Source organism: Canis lupus, chromosome 14 (genome assembly GCF_003254725.2).
Source record: "Canis lupus dingo isolate Sandy chromosome 14, ASM325472v2, whole genome shotgun sequence".
In the NCBI taxonomy this organism is placed as follows: Eukaryota; Metazoa; Chordata; class Mammalia; order Carnivora; family Canidae; genus Canis; species Canis lupus.
This window is the reverse complement of record NC_064256.1, coordinates 8,643,270-8,660,852: the sequence shown is the minus strand read 5'-3', so window position 1 is coordinate 8,660,852 and position 17,583 is coordinate 8,643,270. Positions and strand designations below refer to the sequence as shown.

The 17,583-nt window shown below is 34.9% G+C and overlaps 1 protein-coding gene across 9 annotated transcripts in view; it reads right to left on the bottom strand.

The window, feature by feature from the left end:
* Positions 1–17,583, bottom strand: part of ZNF800 (zinc finger protein 800) — a 147,381-nt gene that overhangs the window by 11,791 nt on the left and 118,007 nt on the right. For 7 of the 9 annotated variants that reach the window (XM_049093383.1, XM_049093382.1, XM_049093385.1 and 4 more), the window contains one exon: positions 15,571–17,263. In XM_049093383.1, the coding sequence (XP_048949340.1) occupies positions 15,571–17,263 (1,693 nt within the window). Of the gene's footprint in view, positions 1–12,531; positions 14,349–15,570; positions 17,264–17,583 lie in introns of those variants that run through there. The other 2 variants (XM_049093387.1, XM_025471544.3) reach the window with 1 other exon arrangement.

Sequence of the window (17,583 nt, the reverse complement as noted above, 5' to 3'; positions counted from 1 at the left end):
TATCAAAGGTATAGGACTCAACAAACAGATCTTGTTCAGTCTAAAAACACTATTTTTTAAAATAAGTTATTTCCTTTCTAAAGATAGTCTTTTAAAAATAGGTCTCACAGATTTTTTGTAAAGCCCTCTAAATATAACACAGGTTAGTTCACACTGCCTAACAGTATTACAATTTAATTATCCGGCACCTCCTAGAGTAATACCAAATATATGTTACATTATAGACTGTATACATGGCAGCAAGAAGCAGTAGTAGTTGGGGCAGATGGGAGAATCAGTGCTAGTCAATCATCATTTCCCAAATGAAAAACTGAAATAGAAAGGCACTGACCTAAATTATGCAACAAACCAGAAGAATGTGAATAGTATAATATGCTATTTATTATTCTTTATAACCTCTTCAAAACCTAGGGCTTAAAATGCACATATGCTATTGACTCATAAACCTCAAGCCCCTGGACAATCTCTCTCTTGACCTATAGTCTGTATCTCCTGGTCCTACTAAGTATCTCCAATGAGATGTTCCAAAAGCACATCAAACTCAACACATCTAAACTTTAATTCAACATTCCCCCCCAGAAAAATGTTCCTCCCTACCTGTGTTCCCTACCTTGAAGAATGGTCTAACCCACCTACCCAACCAAAATTCCCAAACCTGCCAATCATATTCAATTCCTTATTCATCTCCACTGCCTGGAAAATTCCACTTCTGAAATAATTATAGTATCCACGTCTGTCTACACAGGTTTCATTGCCTTACCTAAATGTAAGCCCTTATCACTTCCTACTTAGATTTCTGGAGCTTGTTTCTATTTGATTTTCCCATCACAAATCTTACTTTCCACCCCAATTCAATCTCCTCAATTCTATCAGATACCCCTGCTTCAGGTCCTTCAACAGCTAATCTTCAAAATGATTAAAACTACTTGGTTGGTACATAAGATCTTTCTTGATTTGGCCATCACTTTGTCTCATATTCCTTCTCTTGGTCTACATATGATCTCATGTCTCTGCACCCACCTGGAACCTATCTCTATCAAAACTCAATTTAAAAAAAAAATAAAAAAATAAAAAAATAAAAAAAATAAAAATAAAAATAAAAATAAAAAAAAAAACTCAATTTAAGGGGATCCCTGGGTGGCTCAGCGGTTCAGCGGCTGCCTTTGGCCCAGGGTGTGATCCTGGAGTCCCAGGATCGAGTTCCCCGTCGGGCTCCCGGCATGGAGCCTGCTTCTCTCTCTGCCTGTGTCTCTGCCTCTCTCTCTCTCTCTCTCTCTCTCTCTCTCTCTGCCTATCATGAATAAATAAACTCTTTTAAAAAAATTCAAAAATGAATTTAGGGAATTCTGAAAAGTCTTCCCCAACCCTCCAGAGTGCTTTAATATTCCACTTGTGTGTACCCTTATAATGTGTTCTTCTTCTATGAGAAGGAACTGTTTATCTCTGTAACCCTAGTACCTAACCCAGTGCCTCACACAAGGCATGAGCTCAAAATGCCTAACTGAATGAATGACACTAAACTACAAAACAGTGAAATCTGAAGAAAATGCATCAAATTCTTTGATTTCTTATACCTGAGCAAGCTTCACAAGGGCAATTTGCTTATTATTACAGATCTATCCCTAGATATTTTTAAACTATTTCAGTTTCTAGTCAGTAAGTTTGTTAAATTGAAATCTTCAATCTTCAAAAGGCAAATAAAGACCTCATTTCAAACACAACTAGTCCTACAAGTAATAAACACTTTAATTAACATGTGGTATAAAGGCTTGCATCACTCAAGAAACTGAAAAGGAATCTGGGTTGACTTGACCTAGCAAATACCTGTTTGCCTGAATGTCTAGGGTACCACCTATCATCAATAACAGGTAAACAACAAATCTAGCTGCCACCACCCAATGGCCCCCAAATCAAATGCAGTCACATCACATCTGTGTGAGTGTGTCAATGTAATTATTGACTCCCATCCTTACAGAAATAAATGCAAAAGACAGAAGAGAGAAGCCCATTACTATTACAGGAAATCTAGAACTACAGACCAAGGTCTGTGAGAATATAGAAGAGTCTAGGACCCTGTAATTTCTCTGCTTCTGCTATCTCCTGTTTGCCTATACTGTAAGCTATCACCCATCCACTCCTTCAACAAATATTTTCAAAGCATCCCTATGTCCCAAGCATTGTGCTAGGCACAGGGCCTACTGAACTGTTCTCAGTCTCTTACATAAATCTCTCCAGTGGGAAGACAGACATTAAACAAATCAATGCACAAATATAAGCCTAATTATAAACTGTATTATATGACAAGAAGGAAAGGAATATGAAACAGAACCACAAGGAAGACATACTTCAGGCTTTTATTCAGATGTGACAATTAAGCCAAGACCTGAGACTAAGTCAGTCAAGTAACAAACATACAGTAACAGCAGATCTGTGTTTTAGGAAGATAGTTCTGACAGCAGCATGGAAGGGAGATTAGAAAGGAGGTCAGTTACAAGACTAATGCAATAGTGTAGGCAAGAGATAAGAGTCCAAATTAAGCTACCAAATATGGAGATGGCAAGGAGGAGCCAAATGTAAAAAACATTCAAAGGCAGGTGGATAAGCATTGATCACTGATCAGGTGAAGAGTTTTAAGAGAGAAAAAAAAAGGCAAGGTATTTCCTAGGATTCTAATTAGTCTAGGGAACTAGGAAAGGTAGGAGTATGAAAAACTCAAACAGGGAACACATATAGAAGGAACAAGTTTAAAGTGAAGATAATGAGTTTACTGAGTTTTTGTTGCATTTAAGGTACTGGAGAAACATCCATAAGAGAAGTGTCTGACATGCAACTTTGAAAGCAAATGGTCTTCTAATCAAGAGAATAGCCAGGCTAGAAAACAGGTCTGGGGTCATCTTCACTGAAGTGATAACTAATACTTTGAAAGTGAAAGAATCGTTGAGACAGTATAAAAAAAGAAAAAGGTCTAAGGAAATTGTGATCCATATTAAAAGGCCTAGTAACAAATGCCAGTGGCAAGCTAGAAAGGATCAGAGTTCACAGGAACATCAGTTCAACAAATATTTATCAACATTCACCATGTTCCAGGTGCTATGATAGATGTCAGAGGTATAAAGATGGAAGCCCTGCCCTTATGACGCTTATAGCCTAAGGAAAAGGCACAAATAGATCATTTCAATATAGGTACTGATGGGGCACTATAAAACACACAGGGGGGAATTTAGCCAAACCTAGGAAGTCAGGAAATACTCACTGAAGGACATAGTGTCTGATCTAAAGCTTCAAGACTAAGTAAAATCATGCAAAGAAAGTTGGTAAGGGAAAACTAGATGAAATCAAGAGAATATTCTAAACTTTTGGAATACTAAGCAGGATAATGGATAGTGAAAAGAACTGGAAGAAGTTGAGAGGCGAAAGTGATTTAAACTGGAAAGAGTTATTCCTGGAAGAAAAGATGGGAAAAGTGGGCAAGGTTTTTTTTTTTTTTTTTTTTTTTTGTAGAAAGTTTACCAAAAAATTGGGGGAAATGTTACAGAAGAGAGACTGGAGGAGGCTGACAGGTTATATGAGGATTTAGGAAGAGATATGGGTAAAAGAACGTGTATGAAGTTTACTAAGCTTTATATAATTGTACCTTTCTATCTCAGAAAATTTCTGTAAAATAGTTTCCAAAGATTCTTGGGCTTGTCTGGTTTTTTAGGGATACAATACCATGCTGAGACTAGCCCAAGGTGACTCATATAATTGACCATAGAAAGTCTGGGAAAAGTAAATTTGTATTAATGGCCATGAAGAGGTCAAGCATGATGAAATGCAAGAAGCCCCTGGATTTAGCACTTATGTGGCCACTGATGACCTTCAAGTGAACTTTTAATAGAAATGTAGGGGTGAAAAAAATTGCCATTAATTTGCAAGGGAATGGTATAGGCATGACACTATATCATTCATTCATTCAACAAATATTGAATGCCTACTACGTACCAGGAACCATCCTAGGCCCTGAGGAATCAATGGTGATCAAGACACAAATCTAAGAGCTTTATAGTCAAAGGAGAAGAAAAACAAGGAAATAGACAGTTACAGTGAAATCAGTGCTAAAACAGAGCAGTATGAAAGTACATGGAACCCTGATAGTGAAAAGGAGAAAGAGATGACAGTAACTAGATTAAAGGTAGTATGGAGGCAAAATTTACTTTCTAGCTGAAAGAAATTTAAGCATGTTTGTGGGTTGAGGGGGATAAACCTGTGGAAAAAGGAGCACAGAAGATGGGGAAGGGGAAAGAGAGGCAGGTTGTTGGAGGAAGGTCTTGGGGAAAAAGATTGGCGAGAGTATAAGTATTGGACTTGGAAAAGAAGAACACTTCTTTCTTCAAAAAACCAAAGCAGGAAGAGAGGATAAAAGATAATGGAGATGCAGAAGAGGAGCATAAAGAAATGTCCTCTACCTTTTGCCATGATACTTGCTTCTTACAAAGGAAGCAAAAATATAGTTGGAGGCTTTAAGTACAGTGCAAAAGTTTTGAAGTAGGCAATGTGAGAATTAGATAAATGAAATAGCTAATCAATCCCAATCCCTAAGATTACACAAATGACAGAAGGAGCAATCAACAATTAGTTGCTTGCTTTTTGTTTAGATCTGGGAGTAGAATAGGAAGCGTAATGTGAGCTGCACTTCAAAGAATTCAATAGGCATGAATTAAACAAAAGTAAACTTTAAAGGAATTATCAAAATAAATCACTAAATGTATACAAATACAGGGTGCATTACTGAGTAGCAATGGCAGAAGCTTAGAAGCTCACACAAAGAAGGCAAACAACAGAAGCCATCAGTAACAGAAATAAAGAGGAACTCACAGGTAGAGAAACTATGCAGATTAGAAGATGAGGTAATGGGAAGACAAGCTTAAAAGCAGAGATATATTGCTTTTATAGACTAATGATAAGCCTGAAGATAACTGATGTAATGTTCCTGCCTCCCCCTTTTCCTTCCTTCAACATTCTCTTAGCACCTGTCATATGCCAGGTATACTGTGAGGCACTATTGATACAAAGACAAGACATAATTCTTGCTTATAAACCTAGAGTATGTTCATGAACCCACAGCCAATGTTTACAACAAAAGAATAAAATCAAAAGCCACTTGGAGTTTTGCTACTCAAACTACACATGCTTCTATAAGACATTAACCACAAAGGAGCAAAATTATATGAAAAGTTCATATAATTCTTCAGCAATCAGCAAAAGGTGCTATCAAAAATGGCAGATTAAAGACTCATAAAATAATACGTTCTAACTTAATAAACTGCTATGTATCTTGGCTTTATCACAGATGTTACATCTGACTTTTCATTAAATGGTTGGATTAATGCCAACAAAAAGGCAATGAACTGCAAACGGCAAAGCAAGATAACCAGAAACTAAGTGCTAGAAAGTATTTCAGCAGTAAATTAATAATAATTTTAGTGATTACAACAGTAATAATGCATATTTATTGAGTTCTTACTTGAGCTAGGCATTGTGCTAAGTATATTATATATATAATTAAATTTGTATAAGTTCTCACAAAAAAACCTATCTATGAGGTAGCCTCTAATATAATTTTATAGACAAGAAAATTGAAGCTAAGAAAGATTAAATAACTAGTAACTTGAGGAGCCGGACTTGAACTCAGGTCTGCATGATTCTTAAAAATCCTTGCCTTAACCACTGTATCACTGTTTCCTCAAAAGAATGGAATAGTGCCAGGCACATGATGATACTTTCATCTTGAATAGTATGTGTCATTGAAGGAATGAACAAAAGGATATAAAGCAGCAATTGCAAAGTGAACCCAAATATGGAAAACACAATTAGAAAAGCATAAGTGATGCTTTAAGGATTCACTAAATCATCAACTCAAACTGTACAGTATAACTGGAGGTGTCTGAAAAGCTGCCACAATTGGCAGAATGGCCTAAAATAATGTTACAGGAGTTGTGATGGTTCTTTCTGAGTGAAAACTTCAGGCTATTAATCTGCAAAGCCAAAGATGGAACCACCACCAGGCGGTTCAGAAAAGGTACTGCAGATGCTGACCAGAAAACTCCCACATTTTCTCAGTATAGAAAGGACTGGTGCTATATGACATAAGAGTCAAGCCCCCAGGTTACCTTTAATTCTATCACCTTTTTGGGCTTTGGGGTGGGTTTTTTCTTTTTCAGAGCAAAATAGATTCACACTATGAATCTGGTATCTACCAACTTTGACTTTTTTTCTTAACTGAAGACGAACATACTATGTTCTATTAGTTTAAGGTGTACAATATCATTGAACAATTCTATACATTACACAGCACCCATCACAGTAAGTGTACTCTTACTCCTCTTTATCTAATTCTATCACCATTAAAATGAAAGAAAATCATGTGTACTGGAACAATGATTATCTTTTAGTACTATCCAGACCCCTCTTCTAAAAAATTCCCACCAAGATGCCTTTTACTAGGTACAGGAACATGTTTTGTGGTCACTAACTCTACCACCAAGACCACCAATAACAGGAGCAACAGAGAGCATCTATACCAAGAGCAGCCAATCTATAGCAATTTATGGCCAATAATCTCTGAAGAGGCCTGGCATGGGAGACTTGCCCACCAAGAAATGTTTCTAACTAATCAGATTTTCTCTTACAGGAGTCTGAACTCAAGCTATACAGAGGAAAAGAAGAAAGCTGAAAAGCAGAGAAGGCAAGCAGAAGTAGTGAGGCAGTTATAACCATATTGAGAAGATATAGAATGAGGTAGTTTAAAAATAAAAAGTAAAAGCAGAATCTGAGAAGGGCTAAAAGCAGCAGAGAAGTAATAATGCTGCTAAAATGGCCACACCCAGTTACTAAAGTTGCATTGATTTTTTTTTCCAGTTTCTATTAACACCTAGGTGAAATCTATATGGTGATGGTGAAGCCAGTTTTTACATAAGATCTGGCCACTTCGCTCTCCCTTATTTCTCCATGTAAGCTATTTAATAAACCTCTCATAACTAGCTACAGACCAACTAAATTCTGTCATGCTTGCAACCAAAAAAAAATGTGTAGTACAATATTTTTATGAGTGCATGTGCACTCACACACCTGCAATTAGATGACAAGGAGTTAGGTGGTGTGTAGCAATTCAAACATTGTGGGTCTTAACTTTCATCTTGTAGCATTTGTGATTTGAAGACACTGTTACTTAGCTCTAGTTAACTGTTTTAGAAAAAAGGGCCTTCAAAGATGCATCTTAAACCCTAAAATTTAGTAATTCCTATCATTACAATTGTATACTTAGAGATTAAAAAGAGATCCAAGCAAGCTACAGGAAACAAAACCATCATCTCTTCCTCTCGTGTGCACAAAAACCAGTTTGTGTCCAATTTTATGGCAAGTGAGTGATTTTATTCTCTCGTATCACAAGAAACAACAGTTGACTAGTTAAGATGGCCAAGCAAAGGACAAATTAGAAATATATGAAAATGTTTTGAAAAAAGTTTAACTTGAGGATATACTGAAAATTACTCATAAATTTCACTAAGTATGTTCTTACCTATCTTTATTACAGTCCCATTAGCCTATCTTATCACCTCAAAGCCTGCCCATTCAAAGGAAAGGAGAATGAAGGTCAGAAAGTCTCAACCATCTACAAATGCCTAGCACACTAAATTCCAAGGAATTCCAAAAATATCTAATGATCAAAAGGCTTGAAAATGACCTAGGTAGGCATTATCCTACAGAAGCTTATACAAAATGTCTCTAACAACTTATATGTCAAAAATTAAAGAAAACTATATAAAACTCCTTTCCCTGAAAGTATAAATTTTTTTCACATAATTCAATCATTTGTGCACACAATGATTCTTAGTGCTTCGCTATTTTTCTTAGACAGAAAGTATTCCTTGCTTTACTTTTCCATCCAAAATAAAAGCTACCAGTCACAACAGGTATTTTGGGGTTCAGGTCTACCAAAGCACTAGTCTATGGAAGAGTCTCAGTTTCTTAAAAAATACTTTTGCACAGCTTTTAGGAAGTCTGACTAAAGTTCCATTTCTCAGAGCTACTTTATTTTCAAGATAATCCCACAGATAGAAGAGATTAAAAACCAATATTCAAAACCTGAATTGTAATAACAGTTCCATGCACTTGGGGTTCATTTTGGTGTAATAACTTTTCCTTTCAACATAACATCATCACACACTCTTGTACTCAAAGTGTTATGAGATTATATAAAGCAGGGACACCAGATAGATTATATAAAGCGAGGACACCCAGATAGGTTGCAAGTTATTATTGTTCAAGCATTCAGAGTAAGGTTTGCTTGGTTTATTTGGGTTGGCTATTTTTTCAAGCATATCATTCTATTTCTTAAACATTACAGTGTTTTGTGTGACAGGAATATGCTCCAGATACCTGACGCAGGTATTTGAGTATCAGAATCACTAAGCAGCCACACAACACAGGTGTTGGAAGCCCAGCATTTGATCTGAAGTTGAGAATATGAAGGTTCATCCAAACCTAGGGACAAAGGTTCTCTGATGTTGCAAATTATACAAGTCCCTAAATATTAAATTTTTATTATCTTATTGTTAAAAAAAGCAAAATCAAAAACAGTCAGGTGCGTGGGTAAACCCTTTTAGCAGATAATCTAACAGTACTTGGGCCTCAACTGAAATTTGGAGTACTGCCACTAATTACTACCAGTGGCAAGACTCTTGAAAAAGTACCATTTCCTCTTATCTCTTCATGACACATTTACCAACGAAATTCCTGACCTGGCCCAAATTGTGCTTTCCTGAAGAATCCGCTCGTTCCATAATTGAAGCTTTCTTTCAAATAGTACTGCACATATACTTTTGTTTTATAGAAACATTTCAGGGACACCTGGGTAGCTCAGTGGTTGAGCCTTCGGCTCAGGGCATGATCCCGGGTCCGAGGATCGAGTACCCCATCAAGCTCCCTGTGAGAAGCCTACTTCTCTCTCTGCCTGTGTCTTTGCCTCTCTCTCCGTGGGTCTCGGATGAATAAATAAAAAATCTTTATAGAAACATTTCAGCTATGTTAACATTTGTTCCATGTCAATATTCTGCACATGACCAAAAATGAAATATTTGTGTGATGGGGCAGATACTAGTGAGAATTTTAAGACAGAGGAGTTATTCTGAGGAGTAACCATAAAAATAAAGCCGAACTTAAAATGAATGTGCTTAAAACTACCTAATACCTTTTTCAAGATAAAAAAAATCTAAGAATAGTAAACTGGTAATATCTGATCAGAAGAAAATAATAAAAATAATTAGGTGTCTTCATTGTCCCAATTAGATACAAAGCAGCACTTAAAATCTGATGTGTAAAAAAAAAAAAAAAAAATCTGATGTGTAGCAATGAAGTTCTCTCTTCTAATGTATCTCTTTCAATCTAAACTTCAAGTGGCAATAAAAAACATTACACATTTTAAAATGGTATAAAAATCACTTAAGTAACCATATCTAACACTTAATGTAACATGCCAAGCACTATTCTAAATATTTCACATGTACTTTTCATTTTATCCTCAGAACCCTATGAGGTAAATATTATCCCCATTTCACAGGTAAGGTAACTGGGGAACAGAATGTTTAAGTTGTACAAAGTCACATAGGAAGTAATTGTGGATCCAAAAATTTCACCATTTAACTTAACTCCAGATTATTACATAAAGCTGCCAATAAGGTAATGTAGTGAATGTGCTTTGCAAATGGTAAAATGTGCAAATACAACATGAATTAAGAGCACATGCTTTGTAGTCATACCTAGTGTCAAGTCTCAATTCTAGAATTTACTACCCATGTGAACTTAGTAAATCACTGAACTTCTCTAAGCTTCAACTTCCTACTCTATAAAATAGAGATAATAAAGTAACAGTTCTTATTGGCAGATTTTACTAGTGCATCTTCTTAGTAGATGAGGGGCATTATGCATGTAAAGGATTAGGAGAGTGCTTGGCATAATAACTCCATGAATTTTCATTATTACTATCTAATACTAAGAGTTCTGTTTATTAACATAAACTCTCATTTTAGTACTTAGCATTTTCTAAAGTAAGTAAAATCAATATGGAGGTATAAAAGTTCATGAAATTAAGACCCAAAGTCTCAAAGTATATGACAGCACAATTCTGAGATGGAAAAGGCTACCACTTACTTTAATATCATTATTAAGTTTTTATTTAAAGTGCCTGGATATACATGAAAATGTGCTAGACACTAAGCAAAATTATTAAGACATAGTCCCTGACTTCAAAAATACACAATCAAGCAAATTAAACTCTGCTGAGTGGGCACAAACAATAGAACTTCCAACTTTGGGCATCTTCCCAACCAGACACAACTATGGTCTTCATTAAGTACCCCTCTGCTTGTGGTGTGGTAGTGGTGAATATACATGCAGAAAAAGTAGTTCAAAAAGAAATAATAAACTCAATAAACAGAATTTAGAGTGATAAAGATTTAGGAACAAATGAGCTAACTTTCTACCCTCTTACCTTCTCAAAAAACATTTTGGCTATCTTGATACTAATGATCTCTGTTAATTAACCAGAAGAGAAACCAATTCTAAAAGAGAGGAGGAATGAATTTGAAAGTTAGAAAAGCCAAAATAAATGCAGGTGAGTTTAAGTGAAAAATGTTTTATTCAGCATTCTATCATGCACCTAATGTCTTAGAAACCAAACAAGTAATAGCCAATCTTAAGATTGCTGATCCTTACTCCTTTCCAAGCCTGAGGTTTCTGTTAGCTTTTAAAAGTCAGAGGAGGAGGAAAGAAAAGCACAGGGTACAGAAGAAAACAGCCAACATCATGCTGCACGTATCTTAGAGCTCAGCTTCTGATCAACTAATGAGAGCTAAATCATAATCCTGGGAATCCTTGGATTCCATTATAAAGGTAACTTCTAAAACTCCTAAGTAAGGATCTAGAATATTTCCAGGGGACCTGGAAACCTAATTCTAAAGTTTAAAAAGCACTTCTTTTTCTAGTGGTCATGCTATTTGAAAGATCCTTCGCAACTTCACAACAGGAAATGATACCACTCATGCCTCCCTCTATCTCCATACCTTCTTGATAGAACACCTATGGAGAAACTCCTCTGTCCATACCCACAGTCTAAAACCATAGCAATACCACAAAATTCCTTCTACTGCATCCATGGGCTCTTTAAAGCAAACCGAGTAGAACAGCCTATAGATCATAAAGCAATATTACAAATACACATTCCTTAAAAAAAAAAAAAGGTACTTTTCAATAATACAAGCAATCTGCGTTAACCAAAAATTTAGCTCATATCCATAAAAGTAGGCCAAAAATCAAGGATGGGTAGTAATTTACATATTCTGCAAGAATATGTGTGTGTGTGCGTGTGTATTTCAAAAAGAAGCTTTTCTTCCTACTAAAGTCAGGAGGAAAGAGTGGGTAAAACAGAAACATGAACAAACAACAGCAAAAATGGGTATTATGCATACAAGGTCTATCTGTATGTTCTAATGAACACCTGCCCAGTGTCAGCCATACCTCACATTCAGCTCTCACTTGCACTATCCAAACTTATGAAATTGAAATGCAAGCCATACTTTTTACTGTTTCTCCTCTTCCACTGCACTTAGCTGTGGAAGGTACCTCAGGAAACAAGAGATGAATTCTACAGGAAAACTCTTAATTGATGAAACAACAGCAACATAGATAAAATCTGTAGCCAGAGATAGGTTTTAATATCAGATAAGCAGTTTCTGATGGCTCTTAACCTACTTAATTACTTATCCCCACAACAAAAAGTGCTATAAATATTTGCTTATACAGCCTGCATGCAGAAAAGCTTCTGGCACAAATTTCCTAGGACTCTTCTCATAAGAGCCTCAAGCCTGAGCCCTCTGAGAAGACACAGCACAAGTCAAGATAAAACCAAAAAGTAAAGATGAAGACCAGAAAGAAATATGAAGAACAAAGAATTTCAAATAACTTACTTGTTCATTCTACCTTTCTAAACTTGTCCCAGTTTAGCCTCCAACTCCTATCTGCCATAAACTATTAATTTGTCTACTATGATAAAACATTCCAACTCTCTCTAGGCAATTCTAATTTAGACAGACATATCCTGACATAGTGTTATTTTTTTCCTCTATGATCCAGCTGTGTATTATTTTGGCAGTCCTTGGAATCCTTAATTCCTCCTTCTAAATTTCTGCTCTGTGGCCCTAGAGCTAATGGAGGAAACAAACTGGGAATAGTCCTGTAGAAATAGGTGAGCTGCAATAAAGGAATTCCAACAATTGGGCTCCCCTCCACCAACATCAGGCTATTTTTCTTTCTTCCCTATAGTATTTAAAAAGTAGAGAGCAAGAGGCTGACATACAGATGAGAGGCTGTAGCAAAAAGCCACCCCCAGCTTTTTAGGAATACTCGTATCTTTTCACTGGTTGTAGATACTTAAGTCTGGAAAGTATCTTTGGAATATGTCTTGTGTGTAAGAATGCATAAAAGAGAACACCTTGCAAAAGTCAAACATACAGATTTAATAATGTGCAACTAATGACGATGGTTTATAAATGAAATACCACCTACACATTTAGTTCCCTAAATATATTATGCTATTAATCATTAAAGTTAGATCTATAAGTACAAGTTTTCCACATGTGGAAAAGTAAATCTGTTTTTAAATTAAAGAGAAATTATCACTCTAATTCTTAAAAATAAAACTATCAGGGTATATAATTCAAGTGTAGCTGCTCATAGTCACTGAATAAACTTAAATTTGATAAAACATTTAAGTTTCAACCAATGCACCTTTGTTGAAGCACATTTAGCTGAAATAACTTTGAGTCTGGTTTATTTCCATCACATATAGTACATTTTTCCAACAAGAGCATGTACATTCAATATAGAACATTTCCAGCAACAGTTACAGTCTTTCTAGTTTCCTTTCACAGTATATTTTAGTGCAAAGCACTGGGAAGGGTAAATGTTTTTCTAGCTATAGAAGCATTTTATTATGACCTTGTGGATCTTCAACATTTTAAAATTTTATACAAAAGTATATAGATGGACAGGGTCCCTAAGTACAGGTGTGAACCTCTATAAAAACATGGTAAATTCTCTGCTGTACCTTTTAAAATTATAATTTGACAAAAATTACTAAAAAATAAAATATTCCCTAAAAAGTACAAAATATTGATACACAAAAACCTGCCCAATATTTCATAAAGATAGATGTACTTCTGTTTTTCCTAAAATCTTGATTACAAAAAAAATGGACAAGAATTCATTATTTTCCAAATTTTACAGTAGGAATCAAATATCATCTAAAGTAGTCTTTTAAGATTTTACCTGGGAGAAAAAAAATTCAGGGTTTACACTCCCATCTTCCTTTTTTAGCAATATTTAAAGATATAAACTAATATCGTAAGAAGTGGTTGTGCATGGATTGTCTGCATCCATAAAATATCAGTAACCTATTTACTACCTTCATACTAACATTAGTAAATGTGTGGTCTTAAAAAAAAAAAGAAACTGAAAATTAAGTTGCATCTATTATTAAAGTGCTTTGTATAAAATTTAAAGAAAAAAAGGGGGAATGTTTAATTTTCATAAAAACTTCAGATGTTTACAAATAAAAAATGTAATGATCCATGGATGAAAATGAACTGGAACTTTCCTGTAGTATATTATTTTAGAATGAAACTCAAACATTTAAGTGCTGGAGAACAAGTTAGAAAAAAAATGAATGTAAAAATAATTACAAATATTTAGTAGGCTAAATATTTATAATATGTTGATACTAATTTCTTTTGGTCCTAACATATACTCACTAGGAAATATATCTGTACAACCCAGATGAAAATTTTGCCAAATAAAGTGAAACAAAACTAAAATCACTACGATATAGTCTTTTCATCAATAAAAATCACCAGTGGTGATATATATTCTTCAGGTTGTTCTAGCTATAGAAGCATTTTATTATGTTGATCACTTTAATCAACAAATTGTTTGGAAAACAAAATTTGCAATGTTTTTGTAAAAACTGCAGACCAAATGCACAAGGTCAAGGGTGGTTAGCTGATAGACTGTGATGACAATATGTAATGTCACAGCTACTTGAAAGTGCTGGGAGAGGCAGTGCCTTAGAAACAAGTGGTTAGATGGTTATTATTTTAGTCAGAAAACAGTAGTTACAGTCGAATATTTATGAAAATGTTTTTCCTTTTTTTTTTTTCTCATAGTACCATTTGAAGACGTTTAGTGGTTCTAACACCAATTTAAAGTCTTTCCACAAAAATGAACTCCAAACCTTTTCGTACATCACTTGAAGTTATCTGAGGAGAAATGGGAATAAATGAACACTTTTGAGTTTACCAATAAAACTTTGTTTTTAAAATTATACAACAGTAAATGACTTCTAAAGGATGGTTTCATCTCAAGTTTCCACAAATAAAAAAATGTGTGATACTCAAACCACAACATTTAACCTACTCCACATTCAAACTCAGTATACTGTTTTAGAACCTGATTCCAAAACTAATTCAATGCTAATTAAATATATTAAATGCCTTAATATAGGGAAACAGATACTGAAGGTAAACTTTTAAAAATATAGAGAGACTTGCAAAAACAAGTATAGGGAGTCTACTCATTTTTATATTGCATTTTAAAAATCTACATTTATCCCAAAACCTTCTAAAAAAGTAAATTTTTTTCTTTCTTCCCAATAGGGATTTTCCTTTTCTTATAATGCACAACCACACAAAGAAAAAAAAAAAAATCCTACTTAGTTAATATTAACTATGTTGAAATGATCACAAAAAGTCTATTTAAAACAAAAAGGGAAAAATAAGATTTGGAATCTAAATAATCACTTTTTCCACATATCAAAACTAAAAGCAGTAACTAATACATACTCCCAAGGAGAAGGAAAAAAAAAAAAAATCTAAACTTCTATCAAGTTTCCTCCTTTGACTGGAAGCACTATGTTAAATGTAAATAACAAATGCTAATTGTTCTAAATTCAATTTGGGGATTTTTTTTTTCTGAGTGCAGCACTTTATTTAGCCGTCACAGATTAATTTTTACAATAATTACAGTGCCTCAAAAGACTTTTTTCCTATAATTATCGCCTTCACAAATTCATTCTAATATATTTAACTTTTCCTACAATGTATTAATTAGTAGACTAAGTCACTAAATCAAATTAAACCTGTGCAAAGTTAGTTAAACAGAAGACTTCTATTGTAAACATAAGCCAATATAAATGTATGTATTTTACAACATTGAGGAAAGCACTGACCCTGTGCCATCTACCTATAACTATATTGCATTGTCCTGTGGAAGATAAGTTCTGAAGTTAACTTTTGTTCCCAAGCCACTGGAATAAAGGTCACTGAAGAGGTAAAGGCAATATGCACATTACTCTTGCAGTTCCCATTGCCATAAGTTATATGGAAGCAAATGTGTTAAAATGGAACTGGCTATAAATTATGGTCAAATGATTTTTTTAGTTCGATGGGGGGAAAAAAGCAAAACTCTGTAACTGTTCCTCACCAGACAAGAGCCTTAGATCTTGTACTTCGGCCTTTGGTTTTGTTTCCTTCAGGTGAATTGGAAGCATTTGCCTTATGAGTTTTCTTATGATGTTCAAGATAAGTCTTTTTGGCAAATGCCTTTCCACATTTATTGCATCTGTGAAGAGAAAAGTTTTTTGTGACTTTTACTTCAATACCAACGTCAGCTACTTCATACTTTTTACTAGGAGAGTTAGAAGTGCCATCATGTTTTGAATCACTATGTTTTGCCTCATCCCTCGAAGGGCCTCTTTTTGCCACTTTATTTAGAACAAAATCAATGGGCTTCTTTATAGCTCTGATCTCTAAACTGGCTGTTATTTTCCCAAGATAGCGGGATGACTTTTTATGAACCACAGTTATATGTCGTATCACATCGCGCTTCCGACGAGTTTCATAAGTGCAAAGAGGACACTTGTAGAATTTAACATAAATGTTATTCCCATCTGTGTGCAACTCAATGTGTTTAGTCAAGTTCTGTTTGGAAGTAAACTGACGTTTACAAAGTTTACAGTAAAGTTGCTTAAAGTCAAAGCCAGCTGAAAGTTTTGGTTTCCTGGTTTTTTGCTGGCCACCTGCAGCAGACGGACTAGTTGATTTAGGGCTTTCCGAGTCTTGTTTAACTTTATTTTTCTGTGCTGCCGGTGTGTTCTTTTTTTCATTTGAATGATTTGTTCCCTTTAATTCATTCTGTGGAGAATGGGTAATGGAAGGGGGTGAAGATTCTACAGAATCTGCTGGTTCAACTTTAACTTTTATTTCTGAACTGCTGGCAGTATTATTAGGGCCTTTCTCTCTTTTAGAGTTTGTTCCAGAAAGAGTTATCTTGTGGACAATTTGCATATGTCTTTTAAGCATTATTTGTGAACTATATTTCCTCTTGCAAAGGAGGCATTTGCATGCAGTTAAATTGTATTCAGCCTTTGAAGACGACTTTTGTTTTCGAGTCTTAAAAGATTTTTTAGGAGAAACAGAATCCAGGAACAAAGGTTGCCCAGGCTTTGTTGCTATATCAGGAGTAATTGAATCCCTCCTTAGTCCTCTATGAACTTCATCAAAATGCCTCCTTACATTCGCTTTTGTAGCAAATGATTTACAACATACTGGACAACTCCTACTTATTGGAACTAGAACATTCTTACTGCGTCCTTTGGAGGACTGGTTTGGATTCTTTCGCGTTTCAATGTACTTTTTTAGTTCTTCCATCTTTTTCTTATGTACTTTTCGAATATGACGACGAACACCTCGTCTGGAATTGAATTCTTTTCTACAAAGACAACATATCAACTGGTGACCAAAATCAGAATTGTCAGAAGTTTCCAAGTCAGCCTGTGATTCCTGAGGTTGCTCATCAGATGGAGGTGCAACTTCATCTGCAACAATCTCAACAGGAGGGGGCTCTACAGTTTCCACCTCTGTATCTGTAACTGGTACTGTTTTAGACTGTTCAGTGCTAGTTTCCTGTATTTGAACTTCGGTTTGTTCAGGAGTACTGCTTGACTCTGTGACTTCAGTAGGATTATCAGTCCTTGAAATATACTGAAACACTGCATTTTGATTAGTTTCTATGGGTTCTAGCTTAATAATATATTCTCGTTTGTCCACACTTGGATATATGGCTTCTAGGAGATCGTTTATGGCTTGGCTTTGTTTATCATTTACATCAGGAAGGTCTGTTAAGGAAAAAACAACATTTTAATCTGAAATAATTAGCCTGCTCTAGCTCTGTAATATTTAAAAATCTATTATAAACCTCTATCTTAAAATTTATTATATCACTGGTTTGTATTTCTTTTTATAAGAACATTATCTACTTTTCCATATTTTAAAACTAGAATTGAACTAAAATTGATTTAAAATCTCATCATGGTACACAAATGTTAAGGAATAAATGCAATCTGAAGAGCTACTTCTACTTCTAAGTGTCCTTAATACAAAATATATAAGCACATGAGAGTGCTAAATAATTACAACAGTACTTCAAATCTTTAGT